The 26,778-nt window shown below is 47.1% G+C and overlaps 1 protein-coding gene across 10 annotated transcripts in view; it reads right to left on the bottom strand.

The window, feature by feature from the left end:
• The window catches only part of NIN (ninein), a 64,868-nt gene that overhangs the window by 23,656 nt on the left and 14,434 nt on the right, over positions 1–26,778 (bottom strand). For 9 of the 10 annotated variants that reach the window (XM_062635570.1, XM_062635577.1, XM_062635568.1 and 6 more), the window contains 14 exons: positions 21,747–21,916; positions 16,074–16,113; positions 14,495–14,685; positions 13,181–13,327; positions 12,449–12,616; positions 10,141–10,277; positions 8,610–8,750; positions 8,263–8,437; positions 7,293–7,403; positions 6,442–6,531; positions 4,993–5,146; positions 4,542–4,663; positions 2,655–3,181; positions 597–1,901 (listed from right to left, as the gene is read on the bottom strand). In XM_062635570.1, coding sequence (XP_062491554.1) covers positions 597–1,901; positions 2,655–3,181; positions 4,542–4,663; positions 4,993–5,146; positions 6,442–6,531; positions 7,293–7,403; positions 8,263–8,437; positions 8,610–8,750; positions 10,141–10,277; positions 12,449–12,616; positions 13,181–13,327; positions 14,495–14,685; positions 16,074–16,113; positions 21,747–21,916 — 3,478 coding nt within the window. The remainder of the gene's footprint in view (positions 1–596; positions 1,902–2,654; positions 3,182–4,541; positions 4,664–4,992; positions 5,147–6,441; positions 6,532–7,292; positions 7,404–8,262; positions 8,438–8,609; positions 8,751–10,140; positions 10,278–12,448; positions 12,617–13,180; positions 13,328–14,494; positions 14,686–16,073; positions 16,114–21,746; positions 21,917–26,778) is intronic. The other variant, XM_062635578.1, reaches the window with a different exon arrangement.

Here is a 26,778-nt window from a genome sequence, read left to right as displayed (position 1 = left end):
ATAAACAAGTACATAAAACCTATTATATTCTCTGTGTTATAATCGTATTTACCATATTACATACCTGATGGACTCCTAAGTACTCCTGCTGGGGAAAAAGTTACCATATCTCTTGAGTATTAACTTAAATATTGGAAAAAACAGAAGCATTTTCAGCATTCCAAGTAACATTGAGTACTAGGAGGGTGCAAACTGAGTGAAGAAGTGATATTAGTAAAAGGTAAATGCATTCTGGAAGTGTTACCATAGTATTTTGTACATAAAAATACAGGGGGTTCCGATGTACCATAAACTACGCACTGCAAAGGTGACTGCATCCACAGACAGAACAGCTGGCAGGTTGCTCCTGTTTTACCATTCATGTTAGGTCACGGTCAGAGAGGAGTAAGTCACACATTTCAACTGTCACTATCCATGATTAAACAGCCCGCTTGCTAGTAGTTACAAGTCCAAGGCACTGATCTCTAATCAGAGTTAAACTACAGTAGTTAATGCAGCAGCCATACAGCAGGCAGGTGGCTACAAAGCAACGAGTGGGATGCTAGGTTAGTTTCTAAGCAGCACATTTCCCACAAAGTTTTGCAAATGTACGTTACCTCAAAAGATCAACTTTTTGCTGCAGCTCAGTGCATGTGCTTTGTAAGCTGTGCTCCACTGTATGCCTCTCCTCTCTCTCTTTGTGGAGATGCATGTCATTTGGGTTAACCAGAGCAGCTTCCAGTGCTGCTTTCCTTCCTTGCATTTGACACACCTGCACCTTGAAGGCATGACTGCCTTCTCTGGCTTTAACACATGCTTTCTCCAGTTCTGAATCCATCTCAGTCATTTCTTCCAGGTCTGTAGAATCAGCCTCCAAAAATGAATGGACATTCAAATCTGTTCCCTTGTCTGCACTGTTACAATCGCTGGGCAACCCTTGAAAGATGGGATCCATTTCATCTGGCAGCTGAGATTGTTCTGAGCTGGAGTAGGAGCAGCCAGGACTGGGAGGTTGCACCATCTCCTGCTCTGCTGCTTGCAATTTGTGCTGCAGCCTGACGATCTCAGCAGCCATTCTGACATTTTCCTTCACTGCTTGCTCATGCACTTTCTGCAGATTTAAGAGGACATCCACATCACCTCCCAGAGGTGCCATACCACTAAAAGCAGCAATTCTGCTCTTTGCTTTTGTACACTCATTTTCCAGGACCCTATAATGATTTTGTAGTGCAGAAAAACAATGGGTCTCGCACTGCAATTTCTGTATTCTCCCTTGAAGGTTTAAGATTTCTAAATTCATCTTGGCCTTCTCTGTTTCTGCTCTTACACAAATGTCCTGGTTTAAACTCTCCAAAGCAAGTAGTTTGGAATTGAGGTCTTCTTTCTCTTGCTTATATTCACTGTGAAGTCTCTCCAGCTTTTGCCTGAACAGCTTCCCATTTTCCTCCACCACAGATATATGCTCCTCTTTGCTCTTTAGCTCTTTCTCATGGTCATTTTGGAGTTGTGTTATTTCATCATTCAGTCTTTTCTCTTGCTTCTCAGCAGCACTCCTCAGATCCCACAGTTCCTTCTGAAGCTGCTCCCTCTCGCACACAAGCTTGTTCACTTCCTCCTTGAAGATTTTCTCCAGGAGATCTTTCTCCTGGGTGAGGGCAGAAGAAATGGCCTTTTCATTTGCCAGACTTTCCTTCAGTTGCTCGTGGGCTTTAGCAGCCTTCTGAGCAATTTCATCCTTTTCAAACTCCCACTGAGATTTTGCCTCTCTTTGCTGTTCAGCAAGTTCACGCAACTCTCGCTGGTAATGTCCTTCCAGATTTTGGATTGTTTCTTCATATTTATTCACAAGTGTTTGTGTGCTGGCAGAAAATGGAGTTTCCAAATGAGATGCTCTTCTGTTACAGTCACTTTCCATTTTTTTCCTAAACATGGTTAGCATAAGATATTACTAAACTCTGGACTAACTCAAATAGATTCAAATGGCTTTTTAGGCTGAATAAAACAAGCTGACAAAAACTCTCACTTGTTCACTGAGTTTCAGATGAAGTACTACGTGATGGGTGTTTCTGAGAGCCAAAGTTAAATTTGAGGCAAGTTGTTGAAACTTTCAAAAATAAAAACCTAATTGCCTTGGAAAAGTGTAACTCATGAAATATCCTCAGGAAAGCTTTTGTGTACAATATATGCCCTTCTATTCTTGCGATAAGATTTGTAGGGGCAGATGTTCTTACCCCCACCACTCCCTGTCATCTCCGGAGGGTTTCAGTTTCTTTTAACACTTGATCTTAGCTAAAAACATTTACCATCCAACCTGTTACCTCTTCAGAAAAGAGGTCTGAAAACCCAAATGCTTTAAAAGTACAAAGCAGGGATTTGTAAAGCACAGAGATCCTGAGCAGAGACTCAAGTCACTAATGTCTGGTTACGTTTTAAAACTATTGTTGCCTCTGGGCGAGTTAAAAATCAATATGAAATATCTGCTTAAGAAAGGCCAGAAGAAAAACAACCCTTTGATAGTTCCCCAATGTTGTGGAATAAAATGCATAACAGCACTGTACAGTTTGTACACTTTAATTAAGCATCAGGAGTCAATTCTGCACTAGGTTCATGGTCACCATGCCAAGCCACTGAGGTCAGCATACACCACCACTGTCCCTACCAGCAGTGACACTTACCTTTCCTCCTCCAGGTCCTGCTCATGCTTCCTCAGCAGCTCTTGCTGGAGCTCTTCCTTCTCCAGGGCATGCACCTCAGCCATCCTTTTCAGCTGCTCATGAAAGCCACGTTCCAGCTCTACCTTCTCTTCCTGCAGTGTCTGCACTAAAACTCTCATCTTTTCTTCCACCCAGACACCATTTTGAATCAGTTCTTCCCGTTCTTGACTAAACTTCTCATTTATCTGGTCCAGTCTGGCTCTAATGTCTTCTTCATGCTCCTGCCTCAGTAGTTCTTGCAGATTGGCTTTTTCCTCATCAAAACGCATTTGTAATTTGTTTTTCTCATCATTGTGCTTACAGTCAAGCTTTTCCTGCTGTTCTCTGAGCACCGCTGCCTCTCCTTGCAGTTCTACAATTTGATTTTTAAGACCAGTTATTTGCTTTTCCATGACATGCATCTCTTCAGTGTGCTTCTTCCTCATATCTTCTTGCTCCTTTTCAGAGTGGATTTTTGTCTCATCTAGCTGCTTTTCGTAATAGCTCACCTACAAAAAGGAAACCAGATTGGAATGACTCATTTTCAACAGAATGTTCTACGGAAATGTTTTCTCAACATTTCTGCACAAAATATTTCCATATATTCTATAGAATATTTTGATTTGCACATTAGCATCTTATGTTGATTTCCCTGCAAAGAATGCTAATGCCTAGCTTAATTTCTTACTTGGTGGGTTAAAGATGATTATTACATAGAAGTCAGTGAAATTCATGCTTTTCCATTAAATGAATTTGTGAAAAGAGAAGTCACTGACTACTATGAAGCCCTAAGTCAGTTTTGCAAATTGCAAGTGGACTGTATTTCACTGATTACTTTTGGTGCATTTTTCTGGTTTGGAGGCAGATTTTTTGTATTTTTTTTTGTTTTGCCCTTTAAAAAAAAAAAACAACAAACAAACAAACAAAACCCCAAAAATCCAAACTGATAAGAGACAAATACTTAAGGAAAAATAATTATTTCAGGGTGATATTTTATCAGTCCCCTTTCCCCACTCCCGTCCCAGCTGCATCACAATACAGTTTCAATGTTACGCCATATGTGAAATGAATATTTATAGTCCTATAACAATTATATCTGATAGACACAGGGGAAGCCTGATGGGACCCCCAACTTCTGCTCCTGGACTGACTCACACAGAATGAGCCTGGCCATCTCTACACCAGTGCGCCTCACCTGCAGAGGGACACTGTGACCCTGCCAGGGATGCCAGCACAGGCTGGCAGTGAGCACACTGTGACATGTCCAGACCTGTGCCAGCTCACCCTAGCACCCCAGGCACTACAGTGGTGCCTCAAAGCCCATGCAGACCCAGTCTTTCTCCACGTAGAACCAATGGAAATATTTCTGCAAGCATGGCAAGGATAACTGCAGATGGACGCACAGGAAAGAGGAAGCTGACTGCCCATTTTCAGTAGCATGAGTATCATAACAGCAGTTTCCATACTCCCACAGTACAGACGCCACCAGACTGCACAAGCATAGCATTTAGCAATGCAGACTCCTGCCAGCAGCCTTTCTAACCCACAGTTATCCCATGCCAGCAGGAATGAAGCAGCTAATTCAGATGCAGCAGGCTTTCTCTGCAGGAAATGCAATACTGCCTTGGAACAGCTCACTGCTCTCTCATTATCTGGTGGGCGGCATGTGTATCTACCACAGCATTCTTTCAGCCTTCTCCAGCACACCTCCATTGCACAGCAATGTGAAGAAGGAGCAGGGAAGCTAAAGGCTCAGGTTCACAGAAAGGTTATAATTTGACCAGGAATTAAAAGTCCTTCTTCAAGACCTTCCACCTCTGAAGAGACTGAAAAAAGGGTGAAGTTTCATTTTAAGTTAAAATAGCTTACTGTGTCTTCAAGCTCTTGTTTGAGGTGATGCAGATCCCTGTGATGTTGCTCCTTCATTTGCTCAATAGCCATTTCTGCCTCTATGCTCATATTTAGTGGGTTGCAGTCTTCTGAACCAAGTCCTTCAAAAACAGTAATTATATACATACATATATATCTCTCTCCTTGGAGCCCAAAGAGATACATTCTCAACAGAATTGTTTCATTAATTTAAATTTGTTTTAGCAGCTAACTTGCAGCTCTTATGTTCCCACTGCACACACAGACAAAACCCTGCAAGCATTAATTTCAGCTTTGAAGATAGTACAACAGCCATATTCCACATTAAGCAGCAAAACAGAGGTGGTGTTTGAGTCTTACTGTGAGGGTTTGGGAAAGTTTTTACTAATTGCCTCTAAGATGTTATCATACCTACAGCAGAGAAGTTGGTTATACAGAAGATGTGCTTTACCTTGGTCAGGCTCAATGCCACTATTGCCATGACTTTTCATATCAATGTCAAACTCTTCTGACAGCAAGCTCTTCAGTGAAGGCCTCAGCACTTTGCCTTGGGCACGGTACTCCTCCAGCTCCGAGTGCAGCTCATCTATCTGGTCTTGCAGCTCCTGAAAGAGGGGAACAAGAAGCCTGAGTGAAAGCAACCAAAGACAGCTCAGCAGCTGTACATTCACACACTCCCACAATGAGACATTTAGAAGGGAATTACAGTAGGTAAAGACTTGTCAATAATCCTGCCATGATGCCAGAGTTAGTCAACCTCCTACCTGCAAAACAACACCCTTCTCCAGGTTCCAACATGTGCAAGCAACAAATATGTTTTTTACTAAAAGAGTAGAACCTTCCTCAGACAGCCTGTGTATATTCTGCCTGTACAGTATATCGTGCTCCAGGACCTTTCACTTTATTCCTTCTTCCTATGACCTTTTTTTGAACAGCAGCTTAGGAACATTTTCAAACAGTCAAGAAACACCCCCTCAAATTCCATCTACTTGAAAAATCAAATCAGAAGCAAGAAGATCAAATTAGGAAAGAGATACCCTCATTACAGCATTTACCATCTGGTACTTCTGCCCACTTGCCAAAGGAATATCCTGAGCGTTTGTGCCAAATGCCATGCGCTCAGCTTGATAAACAGCATTTACTGAGGAATGTGAATCCCTGAATGTGTAAACACAATCCTGAAGATTGGAAAGGTTCAGAAAATAAACCTCAAATCCTGATTCATATCTGCCAGTACTCAAGAAAATCAGTTGCATATTCCAGCAACATCTTATCAAAATCAATTCAATGAATAGACAATTTTTGCCTTCAAACTGCAGCTTCCTAAGAGAGTGACTGTTCTGTTTCAGATTAGAAAACCTTTTGCCAAGGCAGTCCTTTCTTGAGTGAAAAGGATCATGCAGAACCGATAAGCCAAATGCCAGTAACCATTGTAGTCATCAGAAAACAGGTATGTAAATAGACAGCTTGCAGGCCCACCTTAAAGAAGTATTTCAGACATACAAGATGTGGAGAGGAGAAGACAAGTTTTACCTTTTCAGTTTTAAGAAAAAAGAAAAATCTACTGTTTTGGAAACCAGTAAAACTGAGCTATATCTTATTTCTACTGCAGAGTTCCTGCAACTCTGGATACAAATTAGGACAAAGATTATTTCATAAATCAAAAAAAATGCTAGTGCACAACTGTGCAAGAAGTTGGGCTAGATGTACAGCTGGGGAATGAAGGAGGCTCCACAGACCCCATCCCAGCCCTCCCTTATGGAACCTCATCCTTTTAGCTCAGCCAGGAAAAATACTCAGCAGTATTCTATTCCTGCTCTGTGCTGATGTCTGCAGTAAGGATGTTCTTGATGAACATGGACAGACAGGTGCCAGGTCTCCAGCCCTGAGCTTCACTTACTCTGCACTGCTGCTGGTACTCGCTTCTCATCTGTGCCAGTCTCTCCTCCTGCAGGAAAAACTCTGTGCTGCTGGGATCCAGGTCCCCAAACTGAAATGGCATAAACAGAATACAGTTACTCTTATACCCATCACATCACCTGCTTATCACAACCTGGGTGCCATCCACAGGCAGCCTGGCAGCCTGCACCCCCTCCCCTCTGTTTATCTTATTTTAAATACAGAAGCTCTGCTTCACTGCTGGTAGGGGACAAAAAGCAACCTCCTTAGAAGATACTAGCCATAGCTCTCATGCTAACTGTGATTTCAGACCTCAATTTTCTATCTTAGCGTATGCACATCTCAATTCAATAAATAATTCCAGCTTTAAAGAAGTCTGGAAGATAGCTTCTAGGTGAGAATCCCAGTACATGAGCCTCTGCCTATAGAAGCATGCACACACACACCCCAAAATGCCTTTGAAGAAGCTGTTATTCTGATGAGTTTATTGTGATACAACCATGATCAGCTGTTCTCCTCACTTTTCACTTAAGATGCAGCAGAGATACACCTCATGTATCATCTTCCCTAGAAAGGGCCTGCATGTTGGGTCTATCCAAAACATTGTGCTGGGGAATAAAATCCCCGCAGATCTGCAGGATGATTGCTTCACCTTAAGGCTCCCTGCTGTTACTACAGCTAAAATGGAGTATCTCTAACTTCCTTAACTAGAAGTGAGGTAGGCAGCCCACGTCAAAAAGCAGGCTGTGCCTTGGTACTGTCTGGAGCCTCCAGGTATTAAATTGGCAGCTTGAGTGTAGTAACCAAAAAGCAATTTAATTCTGGAAGCATACTGGGAAGAGGAGGATTTACCTTCTCAGTCAGGACGTTTTCCAAGTTCCTCTGTAGTTTGCTTGCCAAACTTTCATACTTGGACAGTTTTTCTCCCATTTCCAGTAGCTCGCTTTCCAGGCGGCTGTTTTTCTGCATCAAAAAACCACCCCAACAGCCTCAGACTTTGAAGGAGGAAGAAGCCATGAGCACACTCTCCCAGTCAAGTCAGAGCACGACACTGCTACAAACTTCACTCAAAGACAGAAATTGTGAACCCATGCACATACAACCCTCCTGCTTGAAGCAGGACAGCAAGTGTGTGTGCTTCTCTGGCTCTTCTCACCTTTCAGCTGGCTTCTTTAGAAAGAACATTTTACAATGATCCCGATGCTCACAGGACAACCACTCCCTTTCGAAAGCTGCTCACCTGAACACTGTAAAGGTGCATCAGCTCCCTCCTGTGTTCGTAAGACAGCACCACTACTCATTACATTTTGTTTTTATACTGAGCAAAAGTTAATTACATGATCAGCAGCAGACAAAAAAAACCAATCTAGAACAGGAGTTGAATCTGTGGGGTCATGGGTGAGTAATACCATTGCATTAGGCAGCAGTTAAATTATCAACAGGGATAGCAGCAAGCTTGCTTAAGAGGGGTTTTATGTGTTTGTTTTTAAAAAAATAGTTTAAACTTTGTCAAGACATTAGCTCCTGGCTGGACAGCTGAACAGCCAGCAGGGCACACAGCCCTTCTGATAACCATACGCATGTACACTCTGCACTTGATGGCAGCAGAAACTTGAACTGGAGCTTTATCAATCCAAGGAGTAACCTATCAAGGTGACCTAAAAGCCCCAGTTCTCACAGATATGCCTCTATGTTGCTGCTGAAATTACTTTCAGATAGCTCAGCATGCACTGCAACACATCTCCTCAACAAGGACCATGCTGCAAGTGGCACTCCCCTTGTCTTTTGGGGGAAAAAGAGAGCTGTATTTAGTGCCCACTACCTTCAGGGAAAGGGCCAGGCGGTCGCGGATGTAGTTCTCATCATTTTTCAGCTTTTCTATCTCCTGCTCCAGATCCAGCCGCTGTTTGTTAGCCTGCTGAAGGATTTGCTCCCGCTCTCTCTGGAGCTCATTCTTTAGAGCTGCAATTCGTTCCTTGTACTCCTCATCCAGCTTCCTACAAAGGCATTGGAAGTAAGAAGAGCTCTTAAAAGGAGCAGTCAGCCAGTGATGCTGTGAGTGAAGCTCAGTGGTAATCAGCAGGTGTAAAGCCGCTCCACCTCTGAGTCCCTCCAACACTGTGGCAATGATGCCAAAGAGAAGGAGAGGGGTGAACCGGGATATCATACCTGAGGTTGTACTCATTCCGGCGCTCAATTGCAGCGTGGTGGTCATCCACTTCGGAGGCCATCAGGAATTTCAACTTTTCAGCTTTTTCCAAGTCCGACCGCAGCTTCTCTTTCTCTCTGGCCACTTGGTCAGCTCTCTCCCTAAGGTAAGCACAGCTGGTCTGGATTAGGTCATCCCTCACACCTCCCCCAGAGAAGATACTTGCAAGAGGCTCATGAGAGAAAAACAGCTCAGAAAGCTGTCCAAGGGTCTTATCAAATGCATTTAGTCATTAGGTATGAACCTGCACACACAGCTCTGGACTCCTAGGTTCACAAGACCTCAACTCATGAGCTCCTCAGCTGTGGTCTAGCCTCCTGAACTGCAGTGCTATGCCATTTTGACAAGCCGCTTTCTGCCTATTTATTTGTTCTCTTGTTTTATTACCTTTACCATTTCACCCTTACACTACACCCACCCAGGTTTTCATCGTAAGTTGGTAAGATCTGCTACACTGAGCAGTTTTCTTGGTGATAACTTGACAACAAATCTCTTCACACATAAGTTATTTACACATGCAGACGCAAGCACACCGAAAACCTCATCTTTTTATACAAGCAAAGTGGGCAATTTGCAAGCACAAGTGGTGAGCCAACAAGTAACAGGACTTAATGATCTTGCAGTCTTGATGACCAATGAAAGTCATCTGTGGTGTTGCATGGGTTTGAATGCATAACCTGATAATTATCTAAGCTATTCAAAGATTTACAGTACAAACAAAATACCACTAGCAACTGGAGTTCATGCACATGGCAGATGGATGCCACAGTTACACAAGAGGAATGAACCAATGCAAAACTGAGGGTGCAATGCTTAGAGCGGCAGTCTCCAAAGTGTGGTGGACAAGGTGATCCATTGGTATCTATATGAAGAAATATTTGAGTTCAGTAGCACATGCAAATAATATCTATATTAAACATACAAACAGGGGAATATGCTTCTCATCTCCTATGCTCTCTTAACAGAGAGGCTTGCATGGCAAGTCCAGTGCAAATTCAAACTGTGTTGACTTTCAAAAGAAAAAAGCAGGGATCCAAGGTGGTTTTGTACCTCATCCACCCCTTTATCACATGCCAAAACCTATGTAATGCTACTACAAGAAATCAGTTATTATTAAAGGTACTGCTTATCAAATTGCACCAGCCTCCATCTTCAGGTTTGCATTCCTTGGCCATCAACAACTGTAGATTGCAGCGACCATTTCCAGACCGCAGAGCGGGGCTCTGGGAACAGCCTACTGCTTGGATTTTATTAAGTCTGTTTTTCTGCAGTACTTGGGTTTGAGTGTTTTACCCATGCAAAATGAGAGCACTGAAAGTCTCTGACCAAGCTAGAAAAGAACTTTGCCTTCCAGCAAAAGGGCAGCACCACATCAATGCCCCTCAGAGAAGTGCTGTGAACCATCATTAATCAGCTCCTACTTAAACTTCTGCTGGGCCAAAGGGAGAGGGCAGCGAGTAAACAGCAGAGGTGGCAATCTGGGTGACTTACAGCAAGTGTCTGATCTCCATTTTGAAGCTTGCCAGGGCTGCCTGGTGGATTCCATTCTTGGTTATTAAAAGTTCGTTTTCCAGAGCCAGCGTCAGCTCTGTCAGGTTCACCTTCCCATCCAAGTTGAAGTCCAAAGCCTGCAGAACACCACATCGTTAGAGCAGAACAAGCATTCTTGCCCTGCAGGAGACTGAAGACATTTGTGCATGAAGTGACAGAATAAAATGAGGAGGCTCAGAAGAGACTAATCTGTCACAAATGCCTTTGGGGCAATAAACCAGACATCTCTGCCACTTTCCTATGTTAAAGAGCTGCTGACAGCTGTGGAGATGGAAAGTGTCTTGGCTGTGCTGTAAGACCAACAGGAAATTAAGCCTATGCCTGATTAAAACTACTAATTCTCTAGAGGACATAACTACACTGGCCTTCTTATGTCTTCAAATGCTGCAAGAAAGTGGTTGAAGATGCTCATGTTAAACAAAATCAGCTCTTGCAGTAGAAACACAGAAACAGCCTTGTAGGAGGTATTTAATAGCAAGTATCCCACCTCTCACAGAGTAAGGAATCATACAGAATCAACCATATAGAATTGCTTGGGTTGGAAATGACCAGAAAGCTCATCCAGTTCCAACCCCTGCCACAGGCAGGGACATCCTCCACTAGACCAGGTTGCTCCCAGCTCTGTCCAACCTGGCCTTGAACACTGCCAGGGATGGGGCAGCCACAGCTTCTCTGGGCAGCCTGTGCCAGTGCCTCACCACCTTCATAGGGAAGAACTTCTTCCTAATATCTAATCTAAATCCACCCTATTTGAGCTTAAAGCCATTTCCCCGTGTCCTATCCCTACAGGCCCTTGTCAAAAGTCCCTCTCCAGTTTTTGTGTCAGTCCCTTTAGGCACTGGAAGCTGCCTTAAAGTCTCCCCAGAGCCTTCTTTTCTCCTTCAACTGCTTTTCATTTCCTTCAACTTAAGTCTGCAGGAACACAAAGTGGAGCACAGAAGGGCTGGCAGTGGGACTGAAACACTGCGAACACTGATAACAAAGCAAGTTACAAGAGTAAAGCAACAAGCAGAAGGCATAATCACACAAGTCCACTGTAAGTAGTACCATGTTATCAAACTGGTCTACAAGTGGGTTTTAAAGCCTGAGCTATGGCAGAGTTTATTACCACCTGGGTGTCAATACCCACACAGCCACTGAATGCCAAAAGAAATCTGCCATTATTGCTGCTGGGAACCCAGCGATGGTCTCAGAACGACACATGAATTTATCGTCTCCCAGCCACAGCTTCTAGTGAGATGGGCAGGCAGAATGACTTCAGATGGTTGATGTGCAACCCCCCATTACCCTTTACTCTGTATAATAAAACACTAAGGACTGGGCAAGGTTTCCAAGCTCTGTCCCTCCACTCAGCACAGGCAATAATTCAGGACATCCCAATGCTGAAACATTTGCAGGAGCAGCTGTTCAGTGAGGTAAAGGATTTAGATTCACAGAAGCACAATCATTAGGGTTGGAAGGGACCTCTGGAGATGATCTAGCCCAACCCTCTTGCCAAAGCAGGGCCACCTAAAGCAGGTTACATAGGAACGAGTCCAGGAGGGTTTTGAACTTCTCCAGAGAGACTCTTTGGGCACCCTACCACCCTCAACATAAACAAGTTCTTCTTCATGTTGAGGTGAAACTTGTGTTTTAGTTTATGGCCACTGCTCATCCTGTTGCTGGGCACCATTGAAAAGAGTGTGGCAACATCGTCCTGGCACCTGCCTTTGAGATATTTATATGCACTAATGAGATCCCCTCTCAGTCTTCTCTTCCCACGACTAAACAGGCCCAGCTCCCACAATCTCTCCTCATAAGAAAGATGCTCCAATCCTCCCAATCATCCTTGTGACCTCCACTGGACCCTCTCCACAGCTCCTTGTCTTGTACCGAGGAGCCCAGAACTGGACACAGTACTCCAGATGTGGCCTCACCAGGAGCAAGTACAGGAACCTCAACCTGCTGGCCACAGTCCTCCCAATGCACCCCAGGATACTATTGTCCCTTCTGACCACAATGGCACACTGCTGGTTCATAGTCAACTTATCATTTGCTTTCTATGAATAAAGGTGACCTCTTCAAGCTAAGCTGGAAGTCACGTTACATTTTTATCATTAACTTGTAGCTCTCTGGGATTAGACTCTTCTCACTAGCACTGGGAATTCAAAGAAACGAAATAAAGAAGTGATCTGGCTGCAGTTCAGCATCCTATACTGGGATAAAAAACCAAGGCAAACAGAAGAGTTAAGATGCAGCTGTCAGTTACCTTCAGGATCTCCTGGCTGTTCTCTATGCCCTCCTGGTGCCAGCAGTCAAGGACACTCTCCACACAGCCATAGCCCATCCCATCATCCAGGCTGGAGAAGAGGCAGAAGCCAATGGTGCTGGACATGGCAGAGTGGGTGATCATGCGCCTCCCGCTTTCATCAAAGGACTGTGGAGAAAGGGGAGAGGAGGTGATGGGGCACAGGCAGAGCCAGGCATCTGCCCACCCCGTGACAAGAAAGGCTTGGAAATGTAATTTCACTAACAGTATTCTGGAGATTAAGGATTAAGTCTGCTCTTCCTCATTGCCAAGCCAAATACCCAGCAGGAATGCTGCTGCTGACATCCCAGCACCACAGCACAGCCAGGCACTTTGGAGTGTCCTCAATGCTTCAAAAGTGTTTTGCACTCTCTGGTTTTGGTTTCAAGCATCACCTCCCCTAAAAAGGCTGCAGGAAGCATATGCACAGGTGCTTTTGCTGTAGGCCTCAGCTTCAAAGCAAAGATGGGCAGAAGATTCCAAACTCTTCCCCCCCACCACCCCAAAATAGTTAGAGAATATATGTGGGACCTGCATACCCACAGTCTTCAGCCTACCCATTTGGGGGATAGTCACAGCTGCCCCACCACAGAGACAAATGGGCAAGAAAAGCAGGAGGCAAGCTAGGAGCTATTTCCTCAGGACTTCCCCCCCGCTCTTGCCCCTACCCCAGGATCCACCTCAGTTTCCCACCTGCATGGAAAGGTGTCGTTTCAGTTGTCTGTATGGTGTAGATGCTGAGGGCATCAGCGGCTTTCCATTTTTAAACAAGCCATAGAAGAAGTCCTCTATGCTCATGGTGCCATCTTGCTCCAGGTTATGGAGTACCTCTTCAAGCACCTGCAAGTGGCAAGGGATAGAAATCACATTTGCTATTGCCAAAACCACCATGGTAACAATTTGACAGAGTAGAAAGCACCCTATTCCCAAGGCTCTGCCAAAGAAAAAGGCAAAGCAAGAGTTGCCTGCTACACTGCATCAGCCTAACACTGGTACAGCAACCTTCGTATAGAAAATTGTACATCCACACACACTATGAAAATCCTGCCTGTATAATGATGTAAGCTCCTGGTCCTCTTGAAGCCTCCGTATCTTGTGAGGCAGCGTGAAGACACCTCACTTCGTTCTGCTCTTGAGACAGAGTGACCTCAGGATTCAAGTGCAAGGTGGTGAGACAGACCAAACCCCCAGCAGCTTGAAGTGACTGGGCAAAACACACAGTAAAACACTGCAAGGTCTTATAAATCTGTTTTATGCTTCGGGGCAGTCTGCTTTCTGCAAAGCAAGACCAACCTTATTAGGACCAGAGATGTTAAGATTAGTCCTTTGCTATTTCTTCACTTACAGTTTATTCTTTCCATTTTGTGCCTTAATACCCTGAAAACATTTTATTATGAATGCTGCAAAGGAATACTTGCTCATGTATTCATGTTTCATGAAGGAAATGATTACAATTTGTATTTTAAAATACATTTTTTTTTTTTTAAGAAAACTCACCATAAATTGGCAACAAACTTCTTTGCTAAAGAAATAATTTTCTCATGAATTTTTCCTGCAGGACAGAAACAGCCTGCAGGCCCTCAACAAATTCAAAAGCAACCAGCTATGAATATTTTAACTAATATTTACTGTCTAGCTCAAAGATTTTGGGGATTAAGGAGACACGTTTGGAATCCAGAATATGTTTTGGAATCCAGAATATGTTTTGGAATCCAGAATATGTTTTGGAATCCAGTTTACTCTGCGAATGCATGAGAAGACATGCACACTGCATAGTACGGCTGGCAGCTGCCTTCTACCAGAGCAGTTTCCCATTTCTGGTGGTTTGACACCAACAGCCTCACTGGAAAACCATAAACTGGGCTGAAAACTGCTTTCCAAGTGGTGACGTATGAACCAGCACTTGTGCTTTAGGCTTGCAGTCACCTGCAGGACAGACTTTGTGGGGGCCATGCCAAAACCCAGATGTACACCCTGGAGCAAGCAGGTCTGCACCTGGCCACTCACCTCCCCAGCTGCTGCTTGGAGCCCATACTGCTCACAGATGGAGACAAGCTTTTTGCGGTTCAGGTGGCCATCCCTGGTGATGCCAAGGTGCTCGCAGACCTCCTGCAGTTTCTCCTCTATCCAGTCTGGGCTGGGCAGTGAGGCGCCAGGGGAGGCATTCAGGTCATCAGGGTTCCAGAACCGGAGCTGCCCTGGAAACAGGGGAGAGCTGCTCTGGTTTCCGCCCATCCACTGCACACAGGTGAAGGCTTGGGGGACTTGCTGCTGCAGCAGACACAGCATCCCTCACTGTTTGTCAGACCCCACAGGACCATTTGCCTTACCCCATCCCTCTCAGAGCACACTCATTATTTCAGGGTATGGCTATTGGACTCTACAATAAGAAGCAGATCCTGCTCAGCACTCAACTCACATGTGCCACCACAGCTGAGGGAACCCCACATACCAGTGAGGATGGGACCATGGCCAGAAAGATTGTGGAAAAGTGCATTGTGCCAACCTGGGCTGGCAGCCAGGAGAAGCACACCCCTGCTGCCTTGGCTACTGGCATGGATGGAGAAGGGACCCAGCCCCTCCTCTTCTGGGCAGTTATAAGGTCAAGGAGAGGATTGAGCAAGTTGCATACCCATACCGAACCATGACCAGGTCAAGAACTTCAATGGTTGCTTGTCTCCATAAACGCCAACCCACAAGCGGTGCTTCCTAAACTCCCATCCCCTTTGAACGTAAGCTCTAGTGTATGTTTTGATCTAAAAATACTTCCAAGCACTTCTTCAGGGGAAAAAAATAATAAAACAAATAATTCAAAACCCAATAGCCTTCAGGTGCACACACTTCCTCTACCTCCAGCAAATGCCTGGAGTACAGCCTCATCCAGCTGCAAATGCCACTAGACACAAACCAGTCAGAGCTTGACACCTCCCTGCATCCGCTACTATCCTGGGGCTAAAAAAGTAACTTTTTGAGGAAAAAAAAAAGAAAACAAAAATTGGTCCCTTTGGATGGAGTAGGTGTTAGAGGGCAGCTGAAATATAGAAGAGATGTTGAAGTGATTAAAAGCTGCATGGCTTAGTTATAAACATACCATTGCAAGCTGCACGTTGTGCTGGGGGCTGGTGCCAAAGCCCAACTGTCACCCCAACCATCACCCCAGGGGTCACCCTGCTCTCCCTTGTAGGAAAATTAGGAAATATTTAATGACTGGTCCACGCTGACATCTAGTGCCTACTGTCCTTTCCTACAGGAGCCCCCGAGGCAGGAGCAGGGACCGGGATCTGCTCTTCGGGTGCTGAAGCCAGGGAGACCAGAAGCACCTGTAGCAGGATAGCCTCTACATCAGGCAGCAGGAAGAGGGCAGAAGGGCTAAGGCACAAGACTTTGACCTCCAAGAAGCCCCGCTTTTCCTTTAATTCCCAGCTAGGGGCTTGCCTGCCCCATATGCACCTTGTCAAACTCTGCACCACACCAAGCTGGGACTGCTCAGCACACCCAGATGGCCTGAGATTTAGTGCGCCCCTCCGATTCATCTTCAAAGCTGAAAAGAGAGTAAGCACATACAAGTACTGCTGCTTGCTCTTACCCTCAGCCTCATACTCCTCGCTGTCTCGCGTCTTCCAGTGCTGGGGAGAAAACAAAAGATTCCCAAGTTATTATTATTGCAAGACATCGCCCACATGAAAGAGACTCTGCAGTCAGCATGAGCTACAGGGCTCCAGCAACACCGCCAGGCTTTCATCTCCCCACTCCCCTCAGGCTGGGCTGGCAATCCATGGCTCTTTGATGCTCTTTTTTTCTGGCATGCAAGGCTCTTTCGTGGGGATAAACCACAGCTGCAGAAAGATGCCTAAAGCCCTGCAAATGACCTTTGAGAGGTAACAGATCAGAGTCCAGCAGGTTGATGGGGAGGGAAGAAGAGATTTGCCCTCCAAGGAAACCATGCTGCTTTGTCTTTAGAGGTATCAGTGGTCAAGATAAAAATTCAGGAAGAGAGAGCTGTGGTTGTTCAGCATGGAGAAGAGGAGGCTCCACGGAGACCTTAGAGCAGCCTTCCAGTACCTAAAGGCAGCTGACAAGAAAGCTGGAGCAAGAGCATGTAGGGATAGGATAAAGAGGGAACAGCTTTAAGCTGATAAACAGGAGATTTAGATTAGATTTTAGGAAGAAGTTTTTCACTGTGAGGGTGGTGAGGCACTGGCACAGGTTGCCAAGGGAAGCTGTGGCTGCCCCATCCCTGGCAGTGTTCAAGGCCAGGTTGGACAGGGCTTGGAGCAACCTGGTCTAGTGGAAGGTGTCTCTGCCCATGGCAGGGGGTTGGAACTGGATGAGCTTTAAGGTGCCTTCCAACCCAAACCAGTCTGTAGTTCTACGATCATGGGCTGCATATAGCCACTACTTGAGTTTGGGCTGTCCCTTTGAGCACCCTATCCTCCCCTACTTTGGCACACGCTCAGCCAAGCCCACTCCAAACCACCTCCACGAGCTGTAGCTCTAGGTCAGGAGACAGAACAACACTGCCAACAAGCTCTCCACTGAGCTAGCGGCAGGACAAAACCCCAACATGCTATCTGCTGGTCTTAAGCCATCCTGCTTCCTCTGTAGCAATACCACATCAGCTCCGGGACACTGGGAGCAGGGCACAAGTACATTGTTTAAAGTGATTTCCTCATGTACTACACGTTGTTATGTCTCTACCACCCTTGTCCCAGCCAAGGGTATTTAATCACACACAATGCTCAGTGATATTAACTTCTGATATAGCTGTGCCAGCGGCAGATGTCACTTCTCCACTGTTACAAGTGGATACTTCTGCATGCATGTGACTGATGGATTTGAAGTCAAAGTCACCCAGGACATAAAGAGGCTCTAAATCATCATATAAAAGTTCAATGCATCTCATTCAGATTACAGCTAAAAGCCATTAATCTACAATGTTACCATGGAAACTGGATTAGTTCACTAGACCTTTTTTTAGCTCTGCTGCTTGCTCCTGTGACATCTCCTGGACCAGGCAAGGGCTGTTTGCTGCTGCAGCATCTCAATGTACCCCTCTGCCTTTGGGGAGGGTCACAGGGCAGGAATCAGGGAGACCCTTAGATGGAGCTAGGCAGCTTCACCTTTGCTTTCCAAGGCAGGCAGTCACAGCAGCTTTGCTGGATGCTCTGGAGAAAGCCAAGAACACCTATAATACTGCACTAGAAATCTACAGATTTTGGCCCAAACAAGTGCTGCCTTGCCAGCACCACCATGGAAGTGTTCATGTGGCAGATTCTTGGTTTGCCTGATAAACCATCAGGGTGAACACACAAAAAGCAGGAGCTGAGGCAAAAGGTACCATTGAACTACCATGTGCAAAGACAGAAAAGAGCCTGTGTTCCCAAAAATGTATGAGTTGGCACCAACCCAGCCCAACCCATAGGTGCCTGTGCATGTGCAACAGCCAACTTTGTACTGAGAGACGGAATCTTTGGGTGCCAGACAAAGCTGCCACCCCACAGCCACTCATCCTTGTCTTTGAGGGGGACACCGAGGGGGAATCTGAGCAGTGATGCTCAGAAATGGGATCCACTGCTATGTCCAAGTATTTTTGCATAAGCAACATGTATTTTTATACAAAATCAGATCTAAACCATTTAGCACCAGACTCTCTCAAGCTGGGGACTTGCAAAACCAAGAACCCCAAACCGCAGCACAAGGTAACTCTATGAACACCAACAACCTGAAGAGGCTGAATACAGGAGGGCTGTGCACGTGTGTGTGTGCTGCAGGCTGGTAACCCCCTGACACTGACCCTGGGGAGCTCATGTGACCTCCCTCCCCATGCCAGGGCCTCACTATAGAGGGCAAGGGGGTCCCTTTATGCAGTGGGGGCTCAGGGTCAGCCACCGCCAGCGGGAGGACAAAGCAGATCTGGGACAGTGCATCCCAATGTCAGGCACAGCATTGTTTCCCTGGCTCCGGCAGTGCTACAGCTGGATGCAGGTCACACACATCCAGGCGGAGCGCAGATCCCAGGAATGCATTATTATCTGGGCAGGCACGTGCTTGGCCGGGCTGAGGAGCAGATGGCTGTGGCTTTCAATGCTCGCCACCCTCCAGCTTGGAGCCCAGGCTAGCATCTGCAGCCTGTGCTGTTTGCTCGCGGTGGCCTCTCCCCATAATAAGGCAGCAACCTCTCTCCCCCTGCCATCTGCTTCAGCAAGACAGGCCTTTGTTCTCTGCCAGAATATATTGCTAATTAAAACAATGGTCAGGAGCACACGCTGAGCCTGTTCTGCTTTGCACACGGCAAGGTGAGCCTGCGCATCAATGATGCACCCTGTTTTTCCCCTCCCTGCATGCTTACACGGAGGTCAGTGCCCTGGTCTGAGCAGCCAGAGCACAGACCCCTTTTGCCAGCAAATCTCCACACTCCATTTTGCCAGTTGCCTTCAGCTGCAAAGCACCAGAGTCACATCAATAATGCATTTGTGTGGGGTAAGCACTATCCTGAGCTGTTCTCTGCAGATCCCGGCCTTACAGGACAGTTGCCCTTTGCGGGCCACACATTTGTGCATTTAGGACCTGAAGACAAAAATCTTCAAGCCTGACCCTCCCAGAAGGTTTTGCTCAGAAAGGCCATGCCATGCTGGAAACCACTCTATGCAGAAGCAAGCACACAGATGTCTGGGGAGTGAGCGGCTTTGGCGAGCAGTGAAGGGACAGAGCTGGGACATGACAGCAGTTTCTACAGCCTGCAAGTAGGACTGACCTTTCCTAGAGCAGAGGCAGCAGCTGGGGAAGCAGAGATGATAGAAGCCCTGCACTGAGGTTTGGAAGTGAGCATGGCCTTAAGACTGGCCATGTCTGGCTGTGTACACAGGGGTGTGCTGCTGCAAACCTACAAGCCAAAGGGTGCTGCTGCTCCACCACCAGCTTGGGGTTGGTACCCCATGGCCACCAAACCTGCTCCCCATCCCAACCCTGCATCACCACCACTGAGCAGATCATCACCAGGTCTAACACAAGGCAGAAAGGAAAGCAAGGTCACAGTGCTTCCCAAGCCCACCAAAATCCATCATTTGTATCAAGAAGTTGGAACAAACAAGCTCAAGTGGTAGCCAGGGCTGGAGATGCACAGCTTTAACCACCACAAGCTTTCACACTGCATTTCTAGGGGCTTTCATTGCTGCAGCTCCATTAGCACCACATTCATAACAGTGCCAAAGCCACTTGTTTCTCACCACCCATATTCCTAGTAGTATCCATGGGGACAAACTCATGTGGATCAAAGGGAAGCTTGGCATCCCTACACCACCCTCTGCCCATGGCCAGGTCAATGCTGAATTCACACCCAGGTGCTCATGGCTTTGTCCAGTCCCTAGAAAGCCACCAGGGATGGAGGTCACAGAGCATCTCCAGGCAGCCGATCCCGCACACACACAGACCAGCCCTCCAGCCTCTCCTCTCCTGTTTACAGAGATCAGTAGGGGAAGGAAGCCTCTCAGACAGAGTCTGAGCCCTTTTAATTGGCACTGGTTGAAAGAAAGCACCAATTAAGCCACACTGCCCCAGTTCTCAGGCCAGCAAAACACCCTGGGCTAGAGGCAGCCTTGCAGAGTGCAGGCGACAACATGTTTATGGTGCAACAGGAGAAAACTGGGCAAAAGCTGTTAGTTGTGGTACCAAGAAGCCAACGCATCAGGAGTCTCCAACACTGCCCAGCATTTCAGCCCCAGGACCCCCTATGCCTTCAAACAACTGGTTTCTGTGCATACCAAGAGAATCAACTTTCAGAGATAAGACAGTAATGCTGATAAAGTTGACAAGTGGGGATTTAAACAAAATTAGCTTGTGGTTTGCTTAAGTTTCAAGAGAATTAACCATCCCATCCACCCCAGAAGGTGCAGCCAAGTGTTCCCACCAGGAAGCACAGTGTGGTTATGTACTGGTTGAGTTAATTGAATGACCTTGTTAATAGACTAGCCTTTTACACCTCCTTGACAGTTAAAACAGAGGAGTAAAATTAGAGGGACCTCTTCCATCAAGAACATAGCTTCCCTGGGGGTTGTGGGGAGATTAACATTGATTTCAAGGTCAGGGCAACCCATGGGGCCAGCACCAGGAGACAGATGAGGAGCATCCCTGTGGTGGTGAGCAAACATCACTGAGAATAGGGTAAGGAAGCTGGTTCTGGTGGAAAAGCCTTTTTTCTAAAAAAATAAAAATTAAATATATATATATATATATAAAGTTTTTAAGCTCAGCTGCATCGGAATAACACTGGAAACCTGGAAATTTCTCTGTTACTTCCCCATGCAGCGTTGGGTGCAGTGGCTGCAGAGCCCCCACATCTTTAGGAAAGCACAAGTGAAGCCAGGAGACAGATGAGCAAAGAAAGCATCACAGTTTCCTCCTTCCCAGTGGAAAACTCCCACTGTGCGCTCCTGAACATGCAGCACTAAATCAACAATACTTGGCAAACTGGGACAGGCTGGAATGAGCCCAGTGTCAGAGAAGTGCTGCTGTGGCTGTATGCTAATGCACACCCATCAAGCCCAACCACTCTTCACCTTCCGCTCTTCTGTTCTGAACAAGTGAGAAAAGATTCTGGGCTTGAAAGCACTGGCACAAAGAGACACAAATTTTGATCACGAAACCAGAGAAAAATCTGGATTTGGAGCAAGCATGGGGGCTGGTGAGAGCCATGCAGCTTTGGTGCAAAAGATTTTTGTTGGGAAAATCAAAAGTAGAAGACTGAAAGAAGCAGCTGGTGGCTCTGCATTTAGGGCACCATCCCAAGGCAGCCGCCTGCTGCAGAGCTCTCTTGCTCACCACCCCTCTTCCCAATCCTCTCTACCCGAGAGCACCAGAGCCATGGCCAGGTTTTTGCAGATGAGATAATAGATGAGGATGTGCTCCTTCTGCTCACTTAGCTCCCAGCCCATTAGCCACAGAAGCAGGATCTCAGCCCTCACTTGACCGCTGGTCCACTCTGCAGCCAGGAGTGGAGGAAGATCAGTGGCACCAATGCACATCACTGAGTGCCCAGATCCTCCCCAGCTCCCCACAGCAGCCTGCCTGGAGGTGGGAATCTGGGGCTGCAGCAAGCGAGGTGCTGCCGGGCACGGCTGATCCCCGGGGACCGGCAAAGAGGGAGACCATCACCGTTGCTAGGAAGGCCCCAAGGACACCCAAACCACCTCAGGATGGCGTGGGGGGCAGCTATGTCTGGGGATGGCGAGCTCCCACAGCACCCAGGACCCTTTCCGCTCACCTCCTCACAGCTGCTGGAGGCGATGTGTGGGGGACATGCTTCCTCGCTCAGCGGTTCAATGACAGTCACCTCAGCAAAGTCTTCCACGGACTCCTGGAACTCCGGCAGGGACCGCCGGCCATAGCGCTTGCCGCCTTTGATGTACTTAGGCTGCGCTTCTGGGGATGAATCTGTGACATTCAGGAACAAAACGTTATCAGTAACATGATTTTTGCTTCCAGGCCACACCACACAGCACTGGCTTGGTTGCAGCACTTTGAGCTCCAAATTTCCACTACCATTGCCCCTGGGCAGGCAACAGTGGCTGCTCCTTTCCCAGGACCACTACCCTCAATACCATCTGGCCTGATGGGTTGGAATGAGTCCTGCTCAATGAAAAGGCTGTCATCAAGTGAAATCAGGGCTCCATCTTCCTCATCCTTTCCCAATTCCCAGATCACGTTTGCTCTGTTCACAGGATGGGGCAAAAGAAACCCAAAAACCCAACCTTGCAAACAGCTTTGGATGGAAAGTCCATTAGGTCTCTCCTCCTTGCACTGATCTTCATTACCGGCAATGGGCAGATTTAATTAGGGACAGCATTGCACTTAGGCAGCTCAAGTCTCCGGATTATGCAGACACCTGGGTGACTGCCGCTGCTTTTGGTGGATTTAAATCACAGCTCAATTAAATGTGTGGCAAGTGGAAGAAAAATTGGGCAAGGTTGGAGGCAAACGCCTCCTGAGGGCCAACACAAGCGGCTAATTCAGGCGACAGCGGGGCAGGTCCCAGCTTGTGCTGTGCAACTAATGCCAACTGCAAGATCTAAATAACCCTTTGGAGTCGTCATCTAATTACAGGGGGCTCCGCTCACATTCCCTGGCTCCAGCTTCCCAAATCAAGCTTTTGCCTTTGGGGACTGAATTATCCAGGAGCACTCGCTGATAAGGATCAAACCAAAAAATAAATAAGCATGTTTTGGGCTATTTTCAGTGAGAATCATTCAATGTCTGGAGCAGGGGGCAAATTAAACCGAGGACCAAATTAACCAGGGATTCAATTAGGGAAAGGCTCTCTGCCGCGCTTTGCTTCGGTGTTTGCTAACCCTGCCATCAAAACCCCCCCAGGACTTGATCATCTTTATTTTCTGCCACTTGCAGCACACTGAGGCAGTGGCAAGAGCAGCAGCCTTTTGAAATTTTATTTGCAGAGCACTCTGGTACAAAACAAATGCACAGTGCAATACTTATAAGGCTGTTCAATCACTGACAAATGGTACACAGAAAGCAGAGAATCTCTGAACGCCCCCCCTGCCCAAATGCCTCCTTGGATAATATTCCTTTAGATATGGAAGAAAGCTTCAAGCTTGTTAGAGGAAAAATATTCTGCAACTTAGCTATGCAATGAATTATAAAATACACAGGCCTAGGAGTCCTTTGATTCCTCCAGCCTTGCACTCCATCCATCCATATTGCAGCTCTAGGGAACAAACCCGGCGGCCTGTGTTTGAACAAGGCCATTTTAACAAGATTTGCTGCAGCTGGGACTCGTACATGAAAGTTGTGTGATGAAGTGTGCCGATAGAAAAATCGCAATGAGGCAGGCTGATTAAGTAAGAGCCCGAGAACAAAAGCAAACCTTATCACTCCTATTAAAGCTTGCCTGGTGGTGAACAATCTCCATCGAGCAGCTCTCTCTGAAATGCTAATGTTTGTGGCTACTCATTCACCCTTTTATTTTCTCCCTGCTGCCATCTCCCTGCCCTTGCAGAAGAGGGCTGGGGGGGGGCTTTGGGTTTTTGAGAAATAGCTTTTCCTCCTCTAGGACAAACACACCTCCTCACCCATCTGTCTTTGGAAAGATGTGGGGGGAAAAGAAACTGTAATTGAGCAATAATGAAGCTATGGCTAAATTTCCTTTTGGGTTCCCCAATGCTCAGAAGGGCTCCGTTTCCAATGCTTCCCACCCTGACAGTGTGGTTTAGCCACTGCTGAAGCTGAAAATCCAGCTTTATGTGGAAATACAGGTGCCTTCAAACCATGCCACCCTACAAGTGCTTTATCAGCAAGCAGAAATGGGAACATCTCCCCCCTTTTCCATTTTAAGCATTTGGAGGCTGGCAACTGACTTCTGTCCCTCTTCTTTGGTCTCAGCACCTGGGTATGCTTGTTTTTCCTGTGCAATTAAAAAGCTGTGAAGCCTGAGAACATCCCCAGGAGAGAAAGGTGACCCTTCACAGCTTGAAAAGAGCAGAAACTTCACTCCTGCCTTGCAAAGCCAACTTCAAAACAGGCTGTGCCTCAGCCCAGGTACAGAAGGAATCCCAGCTCAGACATCCTGAAACCCCATTTCCAGAGCCAGAGTGCTTCTGTTAATACTGCGTTACAGCTCTTTCTCTGCTAGCCCCCATGCACCTTTGTGCTGTTGGCTGGTGGGTACCCAGTGCAGACCAAAGCAATAGCATTACAGGGCCATGGCATCGGATTGGTGTAACAGACAGCAGCCTGCAGCCCCATCCCTGGGAGCACAGACCCATCTCTTTTGCAGAAAACTCCGTGCACCACCATCTCTGAACCAGCTGAGCATGGATACCTCCCATGCATGCAGCATCCTATAAGTCCCTTCACCTTCCCACTTTTCTAACCCAACCCCCCAGCAAAGCAGCTGATGCTCTTGGTACTCTTGGCATTCCCAGTATTTAGGGAAAGCTGAGCACACATGCCAGCAAATAGCAGCAACCCATATCCCTGAATTCAAAGTTCATCGATGAGCTGAACTGAGTTTCTCATTTCCAGTCAAAAGAGAAAGGAAAGAGCTGCTCAACCCACATGTTCTTACAAAGGCACACAAACAGAAGGGAGATGCCAAAAAAAATAAAATAAAATCAAAGCTTTCAGTGAGGCAAATGCCCATGAGACAGCCCTGTGTGCTATTTATCCCAAACACTGTAAAATATATCTTGGTATTGAGCTTCAAGGGGAGGCTGCTCTTCCTCAAGCCTGACCTCTGGTACCCCTGTCTGCAACCAGCAGCAAGGAGAGATGCTGCTCCTCCAAGACCCTCTCTATTGTGTGGCTGACAAGGCACCAAGAAAGAGGAAAAAAGAGAATAAAATAGGAGGAATGCTCCCTCCTTCCTACAGCCCTCGGCAATGCATGGGCTTAGCAAAACACACTCCAGAGCTAATTAGACACTGGGGTCTGATCTGCCCCCCTGAACTGCCCCCGGGCTGGGGTAAGAGCAGAAGCTGCCAAGAGAGCAAGCCTCTCACCTCCCTGACCCGCTGCCCGCTCCTGAAAAACAACACAAACCCAAAGCATTTCACAAGGACTCCCCTGATTTAAGGGCTGCAGACAAAAGCCATCAATTCCCTGGCTTGCTCCCCCCCCCCCACCTCGACAGTGAAATGCCTCCACGCTTGGAGATTTACACTCGCCTTTCTCTGCTAGATGAGTATTTTCAAAATCCTACTCTACCCTCAGATGCTTAGGGGGGGGGCTCTACTTGATGCCAAATAGCATTTTCCTGGGCCCAGCATCAAAGCCACCAAATGCAGACAAAAGGAGGTTTAGGGAGGAAGACCCTCGTCCTGCAAGCCCGTTTAGAGATGAACTTCTTGACTGCTTAAGATCTGGAAGGGAGGGATCCTCCTCATAGCAGCAGCCAGCCTTCCAGTGGGCAAAGCTCATCACAGCTGGGATCTGCTAAATCCTAATCCTCCAAGACACCAGGTACTGTCTGAACTCCTTTTACACTCTGTTTCACACCCTGGGCTCAGCAACTGAGGTGGACAGGAGCAATGGCTGGGCACCACAGCCCCAGAGCAATGCATTTTGGCGCAGAGGCATTACCTGTGCCTAGGTCACCCTGTCTGGACAGGGACACTGGTTTTATACCTGTCCGCACCCTGGTCTGCTTGTGGAGCAGGAGCCAGACCTCTGCAGCCACGGGAGCAACCTTTTGCCCGTGGACGGCATTTCTGCAAGAGCATCATCCCCACCAGATACACTTCTGGAGGGCAGTTCTGTTGTCTCCATATGCTGGGAAGACAGCAACCCAACAGCCCCTCACGACCGCAGCAAGGATGGCATCAAGCTGCTCTTTAATTTGTCCTTGGTGTTCCTGTAATCCTGTGCTCCACCCTGGTAAACCCTTCCTATCCAGGCTTCCACAACACACAGAGCTGACTTTATTTGCCTGATTTCCCTCTCCATCACCCACAAAACTGATATTTTTTTTCTTTCCAACCCCTTAAATCTATTTTATTGTCCCCAGGCCCCCCTCACTGCTACAGTGGCCCACGGACAAAGAGCATTGGCAGCAGCCACCCTCAGCCCAGGGCTTGCAGCAGGAGCAGACTCAGCCCCAGCCCTGAAGCAGCATCTCTCCAGAACATCTAACCCCAGCAATCCAGGCTACCTCTGCACAAGGTGCTGCTGGGGGTGATGGATCTCCCTGGAAGTCACTAAAACAAACACTAAAACAAGCACTATTTTTAGAGCATTCAGGCCTTTTTCTGCTTTTCCCAGTGTTTCTCCCATCTCTCTGCCCAGCCATTCCACTTCCCAGCAGAGCTGGGGTTTGCCTGGCTGGCTGATGCCCAGGTTTGCAGCTGGGTCTGTCCCCACACCTCACACCCATGCAGCTGGGTCTGACCCCACATCCTCAAAGGGATGGAACTGATGACAGCAGCGCTGGGAACTCTGCCTGCCTTGGTTTTCAGGGCTGCTTCCCTGTGCCTGCAGCACATCAGGACCATCCTCCTGGCAGCCGTCCCTTCAGAAAGGGAGTTTAGCTTCTCTGTAAAGAAGAAAACCACCCCAAAACAAATACATCAGCTGCTATCTGCAAGCCTGACTGCTTCTCCCCCCCACCAAACAAGGAAAGCCCCATCAGCCACTTCTGCAGAATCTGCTTTTGCATCCCATGGCAGTTTTGGTTCCGTGTCCCCAGCCTGTGGAACCCACCATGACCCTGGGGGCTGCCCCATCATCCAGAAGTTCCTTGTGCCAAGCCATCCTCCCTGAGCAAGCTTGCACTGCACCCACCGGGA

Source organism: Pezoporus occidentalis, unplaced genomic scaffold, assembly GCF_034315485.1.
Source record: "Pezoporus occidentalis ecotype Australia unplaced genomic scaffold, CSIRO_AGI_Poc_V1 ctg46, whole genome shotgun sequence".
Classification (NCBI taxonomy): Eukaryota; Metazoa; Chordata; class Aves; order Psittaciformes; family Psittacidae; genus Pezoporus; species Pezoporus occidentalis.
This window is presented reverse-complemented; position numbering and strand designations above follow the sequence as displayed.